Source organism: Acanthopagrus latus, chromosome 11, assembly GCF_904848185.1.
Source record: "Acanthopagrus latus isolate v.2019 chromosome 11, fAcaLat1.1, whole genome shotgun sequence".
Taxonomy (NCBI): Eukaryota; Metazoa; Chordata; class Actinopteri; order Spariformes; family Sparidae; genus Acanthopagrus; species Acanthopagrus latus.
The window spans coordinates 24224680-24240910 of record NC_051049.1 but is presented as its reverse complement, the minus strand read 5'-3'; the positions used below and the strand labels follow the sequence as shown (position 1 = coordinate 24240910).

The 16231-nt window shown below is 43.2% G+C and overlaps 1 protein-coding gene across 1 annotated transcript in view; it reads right to left on the bottom strand.

Annotated features, from left to right (window-relative positions):
- Positions 1–16231, bottom strand: part of syde2 (synapse defective 1, Rho GTPase, homolog 2 (C. elegans)) — a 53393-nt gene that overhangs the window by 20452 nt on the left and 16710 nt on the right. Inside the window, exons 4-5 of the mRNA XM_037115024.1 lie at positions 9837–10972; positions 2252–2378 (exon numbers count right to left, since the gene is read on the bottom strand). Of these exons, the coding sequence (XP_036970919.1) occupies positions 2252–2378; positions 9837–10972 (1263 nt within the window). The remainder of the gene's footprint in view (positions 1–2251; positions 2379–9836; positions 10973–16231) is intronic.

Genomic DNA, 16231 nt, shown 5'->3' with positions numbered 1-16231 from the left:
AACAGCTGGTCAGGCCGTGTCAAAATCAACAAAACAAAATCCACCTACCACCGCCTCTAAAGCGCATTAAGTAACACACTCAATTGTGTCTGTTTAATCTGTGTAAAAGTTGTGTAAGAGTTTAAGGATGACTAGTTGTTTTACGGGGGGTATGTGAAGGACTTCATTAAAAACTAAGATCGAGTGTGTGAAAGTTTCAAAAACCTCCAGGTGCCCATGATTTGGCACAGAAAGTGTAAAATGAAGTAGCTGAGAATTAGAAACAGCATTAAATCAAAGTGGCCCTGGTGAGTTGTTAGATTATTACCACTGGTTGATGGAGATGATTCCTTAAGATCCACCTCCACATCACCCTCTGACCTCCTTACATCACATCTGTGACAACCTTCTCAAGTGCCATACATGTTCACAGGAGGTTTGACAAGCAGACGAACTACAGATCAGAGAGATTGACGACCTGCTGAAGTTTCCCGGCACGTCGCTCGTGTTGACACTGTTCTGGCTCTTTTGCCCGAATTGTGATGTGAAATAAAGGACTGTGATTTGAAACAAAGGAGGGCAGCACACTGAGCATGTTTTGCAAGCTTTGGATTGAACTCTGATCCCCGGATAATCCCTTTCACTACCTCCTCTTTTAAATTAGCCGTGTGACACGCCAGCCCTCTTAGCTCATCCGTTTGCTGTTCACTTATTAGCCTCTAGGCTGACACCACACTGCTGGGACTCCACTTTAATCCAGTAATCAGCCTTTACATATTAAAGAAGTAGACAGCATAACATGAGGGGACGTTGTACTGCAATTGCAATTTGAATTTGAAGGTGTTTCTTGAAACATGAGGAGATTAAACTCAAAGAAAAAGTGAAATAAGGTCAATCAACCAGCAGATTTTAGTAAAAAAAGACATTTTTGCAGCACACACTGTAAACCCCTCATCTGCCTCCCTTCCCCCTCTCTCTGCCCTCTTCCACTCACTCAGGCCCATCTGCAACAGCAACTCGCTTGGTGGAGCAAATTTAGGCACCGAGCAAAAAACAACAATCCACGCTGGTGCTGGCCCTTTTTTTCTAACCCGTTCAACTGTTAACTGTGTTCTTTGCCCTGCCATGCAAATGCATGTGGATCAAAGCAGGCATGATAGGACGACGCCTATACGGGGCCTCTTCCCAAAACCAACAGCAGCTCCTACAATGCCCAGGGGTTTCCATGGTCTTCCTCTTTTTGTGGGAGAAACAAAAAATCATGACCAAGTCATTTTCTACAACAACTGTGCCTCCCCCCTCATCTGTCGCACTGCTGGAGTCATTACTCAATCCAGTGACACGGCTGGTCTCGTAAGCTGAAGGCTCTGCGAGATGTTCTGCAACTCCTCGTTTACATTTTTAATTTCACAGTGACAGGGCGGAGAGAGGCTGCAACTTGAAGGAATCTCAGTGGCATTTAACTCACTGGACATTTCTGGACATTTTGCCCTCAACAACTGTGGGACGATAAAACATCATCCAGAGTCAGACTGAATTCTTCATGTTTGGGAAAAGAAAGTTCTCCGACTTGACTAAAATGTGGCATAGAAGGGACAGCGCAGAGCAAGTCTCAACCACCAACCTGAAGGAGAAAGAATGACCTGAATGTACAGCATGGCCTGATTTGTGTGCATATGTGTGTGTGTGTGTATGTGTGTGTGTGTGTGTGGGCCCTCCCCTCAGGCACCAGCCTTTACTGTTAGTTGACTGCAGGAATGTTTTAGCTACAAACAGCAGACTCATGTGCTGACCTATCTGCAGCGGACACACCAGTTCAGACACGTTCACCAGGGCAACGACTGGATCCATACTAGACTATATTTGAGTAACATCCTGTGTGTTTTATTATTAATGTACACGTGCTACAAAGCCCTGATCTTAATATAGTAATTTTCTTGTTCTATCACAGCATCTATTGTTTTTATCCTTCTTATTGTAGAGCTACAACTTGTTGATCAAAAGAAAATGAATGTCCAAATATCTTGATAAGTGATCCATCATTAAGCATGAATTTAAAAACAGTGGATGGTTCCACCTTCCTAAACGTAACAATTTGCTGCCGATCTTTCATGACAGTAAGTGAAGAGTCGTGGGGTTTTGGACTGTTAGTCTGACAAAAGAAGCTGCTTGAAGAAGACACTTGCACTCTGGGAAATGGTGGCGTGTGTGTCGGTGACCCTGTGTGCTTCGTTTGCCGTCTTAAGTTCTCCGTTACCGGCAATCAGTTTACCTGTGATGACGTTAACGTCAGGATAGGTGTTTTCGCACAGCTCCACGGCGTAGCTGTCCCTCTCAAACGCCTCTCGTAGCTCCTTCTTCACGGCTGCAGATCCACACAGACGATAGAGACCCACCACCTGGAGACACACAAGTGGGTCAAGTAAACAAAGCATTTGACAGCGAGGCCGACGTTTTTACAACCCTATCGATCACGTTCTACGTCAGCACTCAAACAATGTGCTGGACAGAAGCCAAATCTACTTTCGCAGAAAACTCACATGTTGAACACTGAATTACAATTTAATTTAATTCTACTATGATTTCATACTTTCATTCAAAGATTTTCAAATACAAATTCCAGGTCACAGTTTTTCTCAAAAGAAACCTTCAAATTCTGATGAGTGGACTGACTGATTGCAGTTAATACTGACTTATTTTACTAAACATACCTTATATTCTACTTTATATCTTAATTCTGCTGCCTTTGTTTTGATCATTGAAGTTTTTTGTCTGGCTTTTCCCATCCAAAACGAGGGTTTAAGGATAGCTGTAAAATCTTAACAACATAAGACTCCATGTTGTACAGATTTTACAGCATTTTACAGCATCCCGGCCAGACAAATAAAACACATCTTAACTGATAACCAGCTGCCTTTTCCCAGCAGAAGATCGACTCAGCTTGTTCGATTTCGTAAAACCACGTAACTCTCACTGAACAAAAAGTGATAAAAACTCTGAAATATTTCTCTGGCATGCTAAAAATGCATTTTGATATGCAATTAGCCAAACGTTAGCCAAATTAAGCTAACACAGCCATCCAGGATATTGATATTGATGAGTGCTATAAGCAATGCTAAGAGAAGCGCTGGTGGGGGTGCAGTGGTGGCAATCACCAACATGCCCTCATGTTGACAACAATAAACAGAAGTGCCCTCTTGAACGACCTGACAGTATGGTAAAGTTCCCTCTGCGGAGCCCTTCCAGAGGACAAACTCGGTGTCCTCGCGTCACTATAAATACTGTATATCCTGCCTTTCTGTGTGTCCCACCACATACAGCTGGTGCCCTTTATATTTTTTCGCTCCAGCCCATTAAACCTCCTGAGTCCATCACTGAACAGCAGAGTTGTGCACAGATATTTCGAGGGGGCCGTTGCTCTAACCTGAAAAAATAAACCAAACCCAAGCCCTTTTTAAGGCAATACAGCACACCAGGATTGTCTGAGGACTATGTAGAGATCTAAACTCACAGGGTATCCCATTGGTTATACCGTTCTCTGTTAATCATTTCAACAACTTCAAAAGACTCACCAGGAGCCCTCATACCATAATACCAAATTTTTCAGCATTTGGTCAAGTGTTCTTAAAAAACAGGAGAAAAAGGCAATTTTAAAGGCGATCCAGGCGCACCAAGAGCACGAAAATATCAAGAAATAAGGAAGGAAATATTAAAATGCTTAAAAGGCTCCAGCCCCAGTGGAAACCTAAGGACTAAAACATGTTGGCTTTTTTTAATAATTGCCCTTTTAATGATTTAGCCACAACAATAAGGGCTTCTTAATACTTCCTTCCTCCTTTCGAGTCTTGACACTTTGTGTTTTTGGTGTGCCTGGATTGCCTTTGGAGTCATTTATTTAGTTCTTTTTCTCCCTCCTCCACAGAAGCAGCCTCAGCCAAAGAGGAAAAAAAAATGGACTGTTGCTTGGGAAACTTCAGACTGGTCTCAGGCATGTCCTTGGGTAAAAAGAGTCATCAAATTAGGAAACTAATTCAGTGGTGTCAGCTTCACAGCAATGTTTATCTGAAGTCTAAAGTCAAGTGAGGTTGTAACAGTGAAAGTCTTGAGCAGAGTGAACTGAGCAACAGTGCATTCCATTACTTATGAATTTAAGTTCTTAATTGTAAGAAGATGATTCACTGTTTTCTTCTTTCAAAAGCTGTCCATCTGACTTTGAATACTGCTGTGCAGGTGGCATCATCTTCTATACATCTGTTAGCATCATCTCGCGCCTTATTTAAAGTGAACAAGAGGAGATGTGCTCCGTGTTTCCCCAAACTGCACTCAGAGGTGTGATAAAAACGTCACGTCCTTATGACTGAACGGATAAACACTGAGCTCTTCCAAAAACACAGCTGACAGCTCCGCATTAGAAATGGAAGCTCCGCGCAATAAACCTTTAATGTTTCTTTACCTAAGCCTCTGATGTGTGACCTGAAGGAACTCTTTACAATTTCCTCGAGACGTTGACATTTGATAGCTGGAACTTGGCACCACTGGTCTCCTTGTTATGTCGGGATTAGGCCCGGCTACAGACATACCATAATTTCTCCTACATGTGTCTGTCTGGTATGTAGCATAGCAGACCAACTGGTGTGGTTGCCCCAGCAACGTGTTAAGTCAGTGGGCTGTGAATGGCGGGTCGGGTCCGGTTCCACACAAACACAAATACACACATTTGTAGACACACACACACACACACACTGCTGGCCTTTCCGGGCTCCAGCGTAGGAGCGCTATAATGTCTCCCCACCAGAACAGCTATTTGCAAGCTCTCCTCGTCGAGATGAGCAGTGTTTTCCAAACCTCACACGAGAGGGAGAGAGGAGGACAGATTAGGCAGGGATTTGGCTTTGTGTGAGAGTAAACAGAAGTCACTGGGCACAATGAACAACAAGTCCATTCAGAAAAAAAAAGAGTCTCTCTTTGAGGGGGGAGAGACGAGCGCAGGCGGGGAACAGCTGTTAGCAAAAAGTAGGGCTTGCACTTCTGCCCTGTGGCTGCCGGGCAACACAAGAGGCAGCGCCAGCCAAGACCTATATGTGGTGCGAGGCACAATGACCACCAAACCAAATGAGTTCCCTCGACAGGAATGTGGATGCTCTGTGACTGTAGAGCCAGTGATGGGATCAGATTTATTTTGGTCCGGGATTAGCTTAAGGTCTTTATAGAAACATCAAAGGGGAGAAAGAAAGTGTGTTTGAATTCATTACTGCTCCCAAGTGTTCGACCAGAGTAAGTCCACCTGTTTTCTGTGTGTTTCCTCTCAATATGACTCACCTCCGTAATAGAGCGAAATTAATGATCTGTGCTCACCTGCATGACAGAATGACAGAATGCCTTCCTGGCATGATTCAAAGATTCCCCAACGTAAGCAGAGGACATTCTCACAGCAGAGCAGGCAAACTAGTATAGAAAGTGCATGACTACAAACACACAAACACACAATCGTTGTAGCTAGGAACAAAAATAGGGCTACAGCTATTGATTATTTTCACACAGCCGTGAAAAATATTGAGCAATATTGGCTCAGTTAGCCATGTAGCTAGCAGTCCGGACTGGGAGCTTGGAGGAGTATTGGTGTTTACGCCAAAAGCACAAGAGCTTTGGACTAAGACAGGATGGGGCTAGCTGGTTAGCATGCTAACTTCAATAGATAACTCTGCAACACAGTGGAAATGTCACAACGCCAAACCCAATGTTTCTTCACATTCTGTTGATAATTTTAGGCACTTTTGTTAATGTTACCATGACTAACATTTGTACATATCGCAGCCTTCAAGCAACTTCTCCAAATTATTGGTTTTGTCCAAGCAGCTGCCACCAACACAAAGAAAACAACAAATACTGAAATTCAAGAAAGAAGTATTTACAGCACCAAACTAGGAATTCAGTAGAGAGCAACCAACCATCAAATCAACCAACCAACCAACCAATCAACCAGCTTACCCATCAAGCACCATATTGTCTAGTGTGTTTAATTTCTCTGTACATCTGTCCTATTGTCTGTTTTTCATTTTTTTCTATTAGATTTAGTGTGAATGCGGCATGATTTTGTATTGTTGAACTGTAATATAAAAAAAGGCAGCATCAGATTTTGCCCAACAGGCAACGAAATGAACGAGAATAGTAATCAAGGGACCCACCACTGAGGAACGGAGTCAAGCATCCCTCGTGTTCTTGGTCATTAAGTCTTTAGCTGCAGGATAATTGGTGAATAATTTACAATCCATCGCCTTTGAAACAGAAAAACCTTCAGGAATCAGTTTCCCCGATGTGCCAGATCCTGCATACATTGCTGCAGCTCTGTTTCAAACCGTCCTGTCATGTTCTAAAAGGGTCATTACATAGCAGAGGCTTATATATGAAAGCCCAAAAGCCATTCCTTTAACAGACAGATGAAGCCAACAATGTTACTGATTCAGCGTCTGAAAAGGGCTTTAAAACCTAAAGCTTTAACGACGCAATGTTCAGACGTCAGTTTTGTCTGAAATTATGCATCTGTGCAGCCCATCATAACATGTCACAACATCTGTGTGCTCCTTCTCCCGTCATGTATGGTAATATGCAGGTTTCTGGGACAGACCCTTTTAAAAAAATGTCTCTTTTTAATGGGTACAGTGTGCTCACATACATAACTCCAGTCTCTGACACACACATTATCCGCAGTCTTTTCAAAACACCCACAATCATCCAGAGTCTTAAAAGCCTGGAGAAGCCCTCAGGACACTGATTTCTAAGAGACTCAGAAAAAAAGGGTCTCCACCACACATCCAAGATAACCATTTGTAAAGGCACACCACTGCACCTCTGGCCTTGCGTGCCTCAGTGACATAACCTGCAAATTCCTCCGGAATCTGGTGTCAACCCCCGTACTAACCCCTGTCTGCCTGCAACCTGGGGGAGCCCTTCCATTTGATGTCAGACTGATACCCTGTGCAGAGTCAACTGCTCTGCATCTTTGTAATGAAAGACGGCAGCAAAACAGAGGGGAGAGAGTGAGTAGAAGAAACGCTGTGAGGGACAGGAAACAGACAGCTTCAAAAACAAAGACAGGAGGAGAAACACAGGCAGACGAGGAGAGACAGAGACAGATAGGAGTCATAATATGGCTGGGTGAATTATATCAACAGAAGAAATCTGGGCTGAAGGAATACAAAGTCAGATATTAATGGCCTGAACAGTGACTGATCAATGAATCTGTTGATTACTTTAAAGATTAAGTGATTTATTTTAAGTCTTCAAATTCCTTCTGCTGAAGAAAAGCAGTGAGTCTGCACATTCAAGAAACTAAAACCAGCAAATGTTTGAACAAATGACTTAAAATGAAACTTACTGAATAATCAACTAAGCTCTAGAACATACACTATACATACCCAGCAAACATAGGAATTAATACAACCAAGCATGCGTGTGTTTCTCTGAAAAACTGTGTATTTCCACAATTGGTGTCTGTCGTTGCAGTTATATAATGAAAATGATAAAATATGAAATATGGGTACACCTGGACAGTTCAGCTGACAACTCATTCAACAGGTACTCAGATTTTCGCAAGAGGCCTGGAAGTTCCCTTTACTCATTGTGACAACACGGCATCTAACAATCTCATTCCGTGTTGAAACAATAACTCCATTCATCGATCTCTTGCTCAACAACATTTTTGATAATCTGTTCATTGCTTATCAACAAGAAATGCCTAACATGCCTGTCTCTGGTCTCAGCTTCTCCAATGAGTGTATTTGCAGTTTTTCTTCATCTTATATCATTAGTAAGTTGATGCCAGTTTTGAACTATTGCTCGGCCAAAACAGGCAATCAGGAGAGGTCACACTGAGCTCTGGGGAGAGGTGATAGGCCTTTTTCAAAATTTTAGTGACTAAAAGATGAATCAAATTATCCAAAATAATTCACATATTAATACAAAAATAAATATGTTGTGTTTATAATAAGTTGGCTGTTGACTGTCTCTAAACTTTATTTGTACATTGATAATGGAACTATATTGTAGCAATGACTATTGGTGCTTCTACAAAATGATAAAAAACACATTTTTTTTATTTTTGATAAATAATTGTCAGTAATGTGAATATAATGACTAAGTGGGTAAAGGCAATTACTAGAGCAAGTAAAACAGTTCAGAAAATGATTGTGATACAGCCTTTAAAACTTTAAAACACACTATCTAAATCTAAGATGATATATGTATAGTCATATTATCATGATAAAGATACATTTTTGATATACTGACCAGCCCTCAATTGAACTCTTGGCTTAGAAGATGGAATGGAATCAGTGTAGTTTCTGCAAAACTGTGATGGGTCATTTTGATCATTTTCTGACACTTTAGAGACCAAACAACTTGATTTTTTTTCTATAACAAAAATGTTCTATCACTAATTAAGTACTGAACAGATTAATGGATGATGAAAACAATAAAGAATTGGTAACCTAGTCTTATGAACTACCAACTACTATCACAGGCTACTAACAGGAAGACAATGTAATGACACACTTCTTTTTACATCAGCAAGCAAAATGATTTGCTCCTTCTTTGAAATCAAATCCAACAGACTCCCGCTAGAAGCACGGAGTGCTGCACAAATGGCCGAGGCGGGGCGAGCTCTGATTTGACAGACAGGCTCTTTGGAAAGGCCCCTAATGTTTGCCTGTTGGCCCCAGGCACCCGCTGCCCCTGGCATGCCCCCCTAGAGTGATCAGTCAGGACCAGTGGCCAGACACTTTTACTGCCCCTGTCTCAACTCTAATTAGGAGAAACTCTGCTGCCTTTCTCTCTTCTCTTCAAAGAGCACATGAAACATGGAGGGGAGACAAAACAAGAGCTGGTCACATGATCCAGGGGAACACTCCACCATGCCGGTCTCTTAACTCGGAGTCTTTCTCCTCTCTGAATAAAAGAGCCAGTCGCCCCAGGAAGGCTCAGAGACATCATGAACTGCGGTACATCTCTTCTATCCATTCTGTTCGTGCCACTCATCCAGTATTATATCTTGCTGCAGGGCGAGCACTCATCTCACGGCATACTGAGCCAAAAGGATGCAATGAAGGTTGGATTATCTCACTACAAAAAATGCATTATATAATGGTGTCCTGCCTGCGTCTTTTCAAATGAATCCCCATCTGTTATCAATTGACAGAATGGGATTGGACTGGCTTCCATCCGTGTGTGCTGGGTCCTCAAACATATCTATATATATATCATTTGGAGCTGAAATGATTATTCATTATATTATCAAATTATACTGCAACTATTCTTATAATGAATGAATCATAAACTCCAAAAAACATTCTGAGAAATGGGAAACTGTTTAAGTCAATTGGTTTCAAAATTATCTGTGATTTCAAATCCAGAGTGATTGACTGAGAAAACACTTGAGTTGTTGTCATATTAAATAGAACATGGTTGGTTTTAGACTAATAAAAAAACAGCTATTGCGTTACCTTGGGCACTTGATGATAATGGACATTGGTCACTATTTTCTGACGTTCTACCCTCTAAAAATTAAACAAAAAAACTAGAAAAATAAAGTTACATATTCCTTCAGACAGGCCAGAGCCCAAAACATCACACATGGTGGTAATACTTGTTCATGGGAGCATTTAAGATCTAGTGCGGGGACTTTAGTTTCCCTTTTTTCTTCTGCCCAGTACCTGGTATTTAACAGAGTTGGACGTAAGCAATTTTATAAACCCTTTGCCTAGACAATTAACAGAAAGGAACATTAGTGCTGCAGCATGTAGCTGGTCACAGTCACATCTGCTTGAGTTTTTCTTAAAGAAAAAGATCATAATCTCACTCACCTGGCAGCCTCGCTTTTCGATCTCATTAATGCACTTGCTGATAATCAGCGGCACCATCAGTCCCGTATTCTCCCTCTCCACCACCTTCCACGCCTCCACGCCGAAGACCTGAGGCTCCCTGTCTCCATCTGGCCCTCCATCCAGGGAGTTCTGCCACTGTTCCATCAGGCTCAGCTTGACGTAGATCAGACCCCGCGGCTCCAGCTTCACCGCCAGCTGGTGGCTACGCGTCACCCGGAAGAGCGCCGGCAAGACCACCGTGCCGTGGCAGCAAACACGGTTGCGTCTCGGCGTGGGCTCCCAGCTGAACACCACCAGCTTTAGGTGCTGGGCGTTCTCCAGCTCGATGTTGAAGGTGTGGTCCATATCTAGGAAGGTAGTTCGACACGTGAGGAGAGCGGTTCGTGCTTTATTAACCGAATCCACTTGGATGGCGCAGTAAACATCTCGAGAGTCGATGCGTGGAGGTTTGAGGTCCTCAGCACCATAAAAGTGCAGGCTCATCAGTCCAGAGATGTACTGGCTGCACTTGGGCTGCTCAGTGAAGCTGTAATGGCGGAAAGCATCAATGTCCAGCTCCGTGCCGTTGAGTTTGGAGCTTCCACCACCTCCTTCCATCTCCTTGTTTTTCCCTCCTTTCCCCTCCGCAGAGCCGTGCTTCCCCGACTTGGCCACCAGCTCAGGTGAGTCACCGTCGCTGAGGTAGCCACCTTTACTGGCGGACTTTGAGCTGCCGTTACTTTTCTTCTTGCTGAAGCTGTGCTGTGTGGACACGCTGCTGTCCAGGTGGTAGCGTGAGATCACGTTGCGGCTCGCCTGCCCACCGCCAGACGTAGCTAACCTGGGAGGGCCTGAGGAATGAGGGGCGGCCTCTGACCCAGTCCCGTTGTTTCGGGGAGAATGAGCTCTGGGCTCTAAGTGACTGCTCCCGTTGTTGCTGTTACTGCCACTCGGGGTTCCCTTGACGCTGAGTTTCCGGCTTAGCTCCGGAAGCTTCTTCATCTTCATGGAGATCTTCCTCACAGTGCGAGGGGACTTGATCTTGTCTGGGAAGGACCAGTTTAGGGAGCTGCTCTTCTTGGTGGGGTTTGGACTGGAGGGAGGAGAGCTGACTGCATTGGGCAGGTCAGGACCATCTACAGAGGAAAATAACAGAGCAAGAGAAGATGTGATTAAAAGGAGAGACTGACGCATTTTGAATTTTGGATTATTCTTTGGTTGGGGAAGATTAAACAGTTTCACTTTGGCAAGAAAAATATTTAGAGAGCAATTTCTGAATCACTCTCATGAACAAATGGGTTCCACCAGCCACAAGTTCTTAAAATCGCTGTAATCGCTGGTTTCACGAGACTGTCCACATCACTCCCATGATTACAAGTAGCTGTCAGATGTCCAGTTATGTCGGAGAGGAAAGAGAAGACACAAACCACAGGCAATGTGCGGATTCGCGGCACATCATCAAGTCATTAGGTTTACATGCAACCCAGTAATCCACTGACAGAGATACATTCAGCAGGCGGAGCTCCATAAACACTCCAGCACTGTATAATACAGATACAGCCTATATAAGTAAACCCAGACAGCGATTTAGAAAATTAACAGGTTGCTGAAATGGCGCCGATATCAAGATCAAGCATTTGATTGTTCCCAAAAAGTTTCCATGAGGCCCCTCTCCTGCGAGTGGGCTTCACTCAGTCAAACAGTAGGGAAATTGAGGTGGAATGTCTTTAGCTGCCGCTCCAGGAAAAACAAGGAACTTTAAGCAGGGAAATGTCTGTCTAGAGACACCAACAGCTCCAGGGTTGAGCTAGAGTTACTCAGTCATTATTCAAGTTGAAAAATATCCATTTGGATTGGACCTTGTAGACAGCTCTTGTTTAACTAGATGTCTACAATGCGAAATTTCTACTCAGGAGTGACAGCCATTGTTTAGTCTACAGGACTGAGGTGTGGCTTTACAGTTTCTCCAACATGTCGCTAGACCAACAAGAACTTTTCATCTTCTTGTCGTTCATAAAGAGATGCACAGTCCAGCGTTTAAACAACTAAAACAAATCAGTAAATTACTCAAATCTTCCACAGGCTTGTACAGGTGACTGAAAGAGATGAAGGTCTCATTTTTCTCGGGAAGGTGTCCTATCTCTTATCTTCAAGTACTCTACTTAAGTACACTTTTGCAGTACTTGCACTTAACTAGGTATTTTCATCTTCAGCTACCTTAAACTTCCACTCCATTGATTGCAAAATCAAACTTTAACAGTTGTCTGTTCTGTGTTCACTGCTTGTTACTTCCCCATGCTTAAGATAAGACCTCCATCACTGACTTACAACCCAGACTTTCACTCATTTACCACCTCCAATGAATCTATCTGGCAAAGGAAGAGAAAGAGAAAGACCTGGCACATAGCCAGACCTGATTTGTGTGATTAAAGTGAAATTTGTCAAATTATGGGCACCATGCTTCATCACCACACAGGCAGCCTGAGTCTGTCTCAAACAGAAAAAACAGCTATTTACAACTTTCTGCACTCATTGGTTAACCTGCCTTTTTTTTACACTTTAGAGGGAAAAACTCACAGCACAGATACATGGGAGATCAAAGTTGGACCACATGACTCAGCGGGACAAATCTACCTTCTGTAGGCCTGTCAGCCCAGGCCTAGATGGTAAACAAGGCTCTCAGTCTAGGGGCTGGTGGGCTATTCAGACATTTAATACATTCATGATATGAGCTTTTATTGATTAAAGATTTCTCATTTCAAATATAGAAGCTTTGGTTGTTTTTTTATCAGCTAATTACTTTCTCTGAATAGACTTCTGAAACAAAAGTGATCCTGCAAGAGAGAGAAAGAGAGAGAGAGAGAGAGAGAGAGAGAGAGAGAGAGAGAGAGAGAGAGAGAGAGAGATACAAAGAGGAAAGAAGAGAGAGAGAGAGTGCTTGACCCTGCCAACATCACCAGCTCTATTTTCAGAGGGGACCTGCTGTGCTATTCTGGGGCGAGGGCCCACGACTGAAAAGAGGGAGGCAGAGGAGGTGCAACAGGATGGAGAGAAGGGTAAGATGGGGGGCAGGAACAGGGCAGGGTGTAGCCAGCAGATGGGGGACAAAGGCGCCCCTTGTCCAGGCACTCAGAGGTCTGGATGGTCGACTGAGAGGCTGGCAAGCCGGCGGGTGAATGTACAAATGAACGCGGCTGTTCTCTCACATTCCTCACCAAACCATGTTTAGCCTCCTTTTCCCGCTGGCTGAGTAGCCTTCCCTGTCACAGCTTCCTGCCAATAACAGACACAGAGGCACTCTGAGAAGGGAGAGCATGGGTGGAGGGAACTAGAGGTGCAAATTCATGAAACAACATCTGGGGAGGGGTCGAGTACACAGAGAGCCCGGTCAGGTCCGAAACAAGGTGTTCAGGAGTGAAATTCCTCGAACGTGAAACACTGTTTTACACATTTCTGAGTTTGTCTACAATCCTAATATCTCAAAATCAGTACTAATGAGAATGACGTAAGATGTAAATAGAATATAACCAGCTAAAAAGGGACGGTCCTACATCGAGTATAAACTGGTAATTATTTGTTATATGTAAGCATTACATGTCATGGGCCACGCAGTACTATCCTTATCAGCTTTCAGTAGAACTGTATCATGTTGACACGACCCTACAGCGATAGTTTAACAAAATTCTATAGTCTAAATTCATAATCATGATCAAAAGTTTTGAGTTCTGACAGGAACGCTGCATAACACAGGTCCAGACTGTTAATTCCATCGAACATACATTTTTCTTATCATTTTTTATTATGTCTGTATATATGTGCCAAATTGGTCAATATGTCAGATTTGAATGAACTTAATGAAATGTTGTCTAAAGTATCAAAAGTGTGAGCAACCAAGAGTTCTATCCTAATGTTTTGTACATCACAGTTTATAATATTTAAAGGATAAGCTCACCCAAAACTGGAAATTTGGTCGTTACGTACTATCTTAACCCTCATACTGATGAAGAGTTGGGTGGGGAGAAAATCACTTAACTTTCAATTTGGGGTTAACTTGTCCTTTGAATTCCTGGACACAATGAATCAATTCAATACATAGTCCTTATCATCATGTATACACTGTATACGGAAAAATATCAATATTATTACGAGAACGATTTCAATTGCAAAGTCAGGCCATATGTGATACAACACTTTCCACTGTAACATAAAACACCCTTCAATAGTGAGAATCAGTGTCCTTCTATTGCTCCATTTATTTGATAATGATCATGAACCTGGTCAGTATCCATCAGCCCTGGAAGGCAGATCTGCCTCTGACAAAGTTAATGACTGTTGCTTCACACACACACTTACAAACACACATACAGCTGTGTCCTCTGAAGGCTTTGGCCTTGTGGCAGCAGCCAGGAGAGAAACGTGACACCTTGCTAACCGAGGTTCAGGGGCGATGGTTTGACACCCAACCCTCCAGGGCCATGTCCCGGGGTCAAAGGGCAAAAGGTCTGCATTTTTCTGGGTGACACCTGAGCTGGGTAACCACGTCCACCCCCAACACTTAAACACGCACATGCACTCAGCATATTACTGCGCCACAAAGAGAGAGTGCATGTAAATATGCGTGCATAAACATACATACACACACATGCCCTCCCTGACCCTGCAGCCCTCCTCAGGCACCCGGCCAATGACACCTCTTAACAAAGCCCAGGAATTTACGACAAGAGCTTTTCACAGTGCTGTGGCACCAGACAGGTGCAGGAGGAGGGTGTGTGTGTGTGTGTGTGTGTGTGTGTGTGTGTGTGTGCGAGGGACGACCTGATACTTATCAAATATTCCTGATATACGTTTCTACGATACAGCCAAACTGTCACTCGAGACAGTAGTCGCATAATGTGAAACGTCCTCCAATAAAAGAACAACGTGTGTTTGTGTGTGTGTGTTTGTGTTTGTGAGACAGACAGAGATAGACACTGAGTATACTCTGATAAGCCTTGAAGCAGGACAATAATCTGCCCTCCACGATTACCCCTGTAAAACCACTTGGATTCGTGTGTGTGTGTGTGTGTGTGTGTGTGTGTGTGTGTGTGTGTGTGTGTGTGTGTGTGTGTGTGTGTGTGTCTATAAAAGCATGACCTGCCAAATGTGTGTTTTAAATGTAAAAACAGACAGGAGCAGGGTGTGCTGACAAACAAGGGGAGTGTAAATAAAGCGGTGAATGGGATACTTGTCCTGTAGTTTCTTCGCTGGGTGACCAAGGCCGTCCTCTGAGCTGCTTCCTCTCCTTTTGGCTCTAAATCATTCAGTGTTGGAAGGCCATTCAGGGGCCGCGGGAGCCCGGCCGTTTCATTACAATGGTTACAAAACCCCTGCTAATATATCCAAGCATGCAGGCCTTCTCACTAGCACAACATGGCCCCCTGCCAAAGCAGCCCTCATGTACCCTAGCTTGCCTACCACTGCAGGCATTCCTGCTCTGCTCTGCTGTAACTCAACTGACAGAGTGGCTGCTAATTCTAGACGGCCTGCAGCCACACCGGCCTCGCTGCACCGCCACCATCCCGACAACAAGGCACTAACAGCTCTGTCATGAGTGTTGACAAATGACTTATGTTAACCTGGAAACAAGCCAAAAACATATTCAGTACACAAAGTTTAAAGGCAATACAATCTTGATGTCATGATTCATTTAGATTTTACAATGGAATAAAGTTAAATGACTTCCTTGTTGCAATAAAATCCAATCATTATGAAACCCAACGCTTTCATTATCACACAGAATGGATGAAGAGGCAGTGAGCCATTACAGATGACCTCACAGGATAAAAGTACAGAAAGAAATAATCTCAAATATTTTGAAGAATGCCAAACATTGAATGGTTCCTGCAGCATTTAATAGTGGGGGCACTGAACCCCACACCTAAAATAAAAATGCCTCAGCTGTTTTCACATTTTTTTTAAATAAAATAACATTTAGTCTGTTAGGCTGCAGGTAGCATGAGCAGCAGTACAAAGGCTGTATATCCAATTTGTGAGGTGGCTGTTTGAATCGTCTAATTACCATCAGGGCTCAACACTGACTTTTCAAAGCAGTTGCGTGGCTGTTTTGGCCACCAAGTATCAGCTTTTGGTTGCCACTTTAATATGTCAGCGCAATACTGAAAATGTGACATAAAAAATGATTTTTTTCATGTGTTTCATCCGATACTTGTTAGCGTGTTATCAGTGAATGTGTCCAGCTTCAAGTCCTGGTTTACAAAACACCGGCAGTACAGCTGTTGTTATCTTCTCAACATATTTCTCAAAGATGAATACATAAAGTCATCCAATACATAAAGTGGTCGGTTGCTTTGCCATACTCTAAACCAGATGTGTGCACACAAGGAAAAGCACTAGTG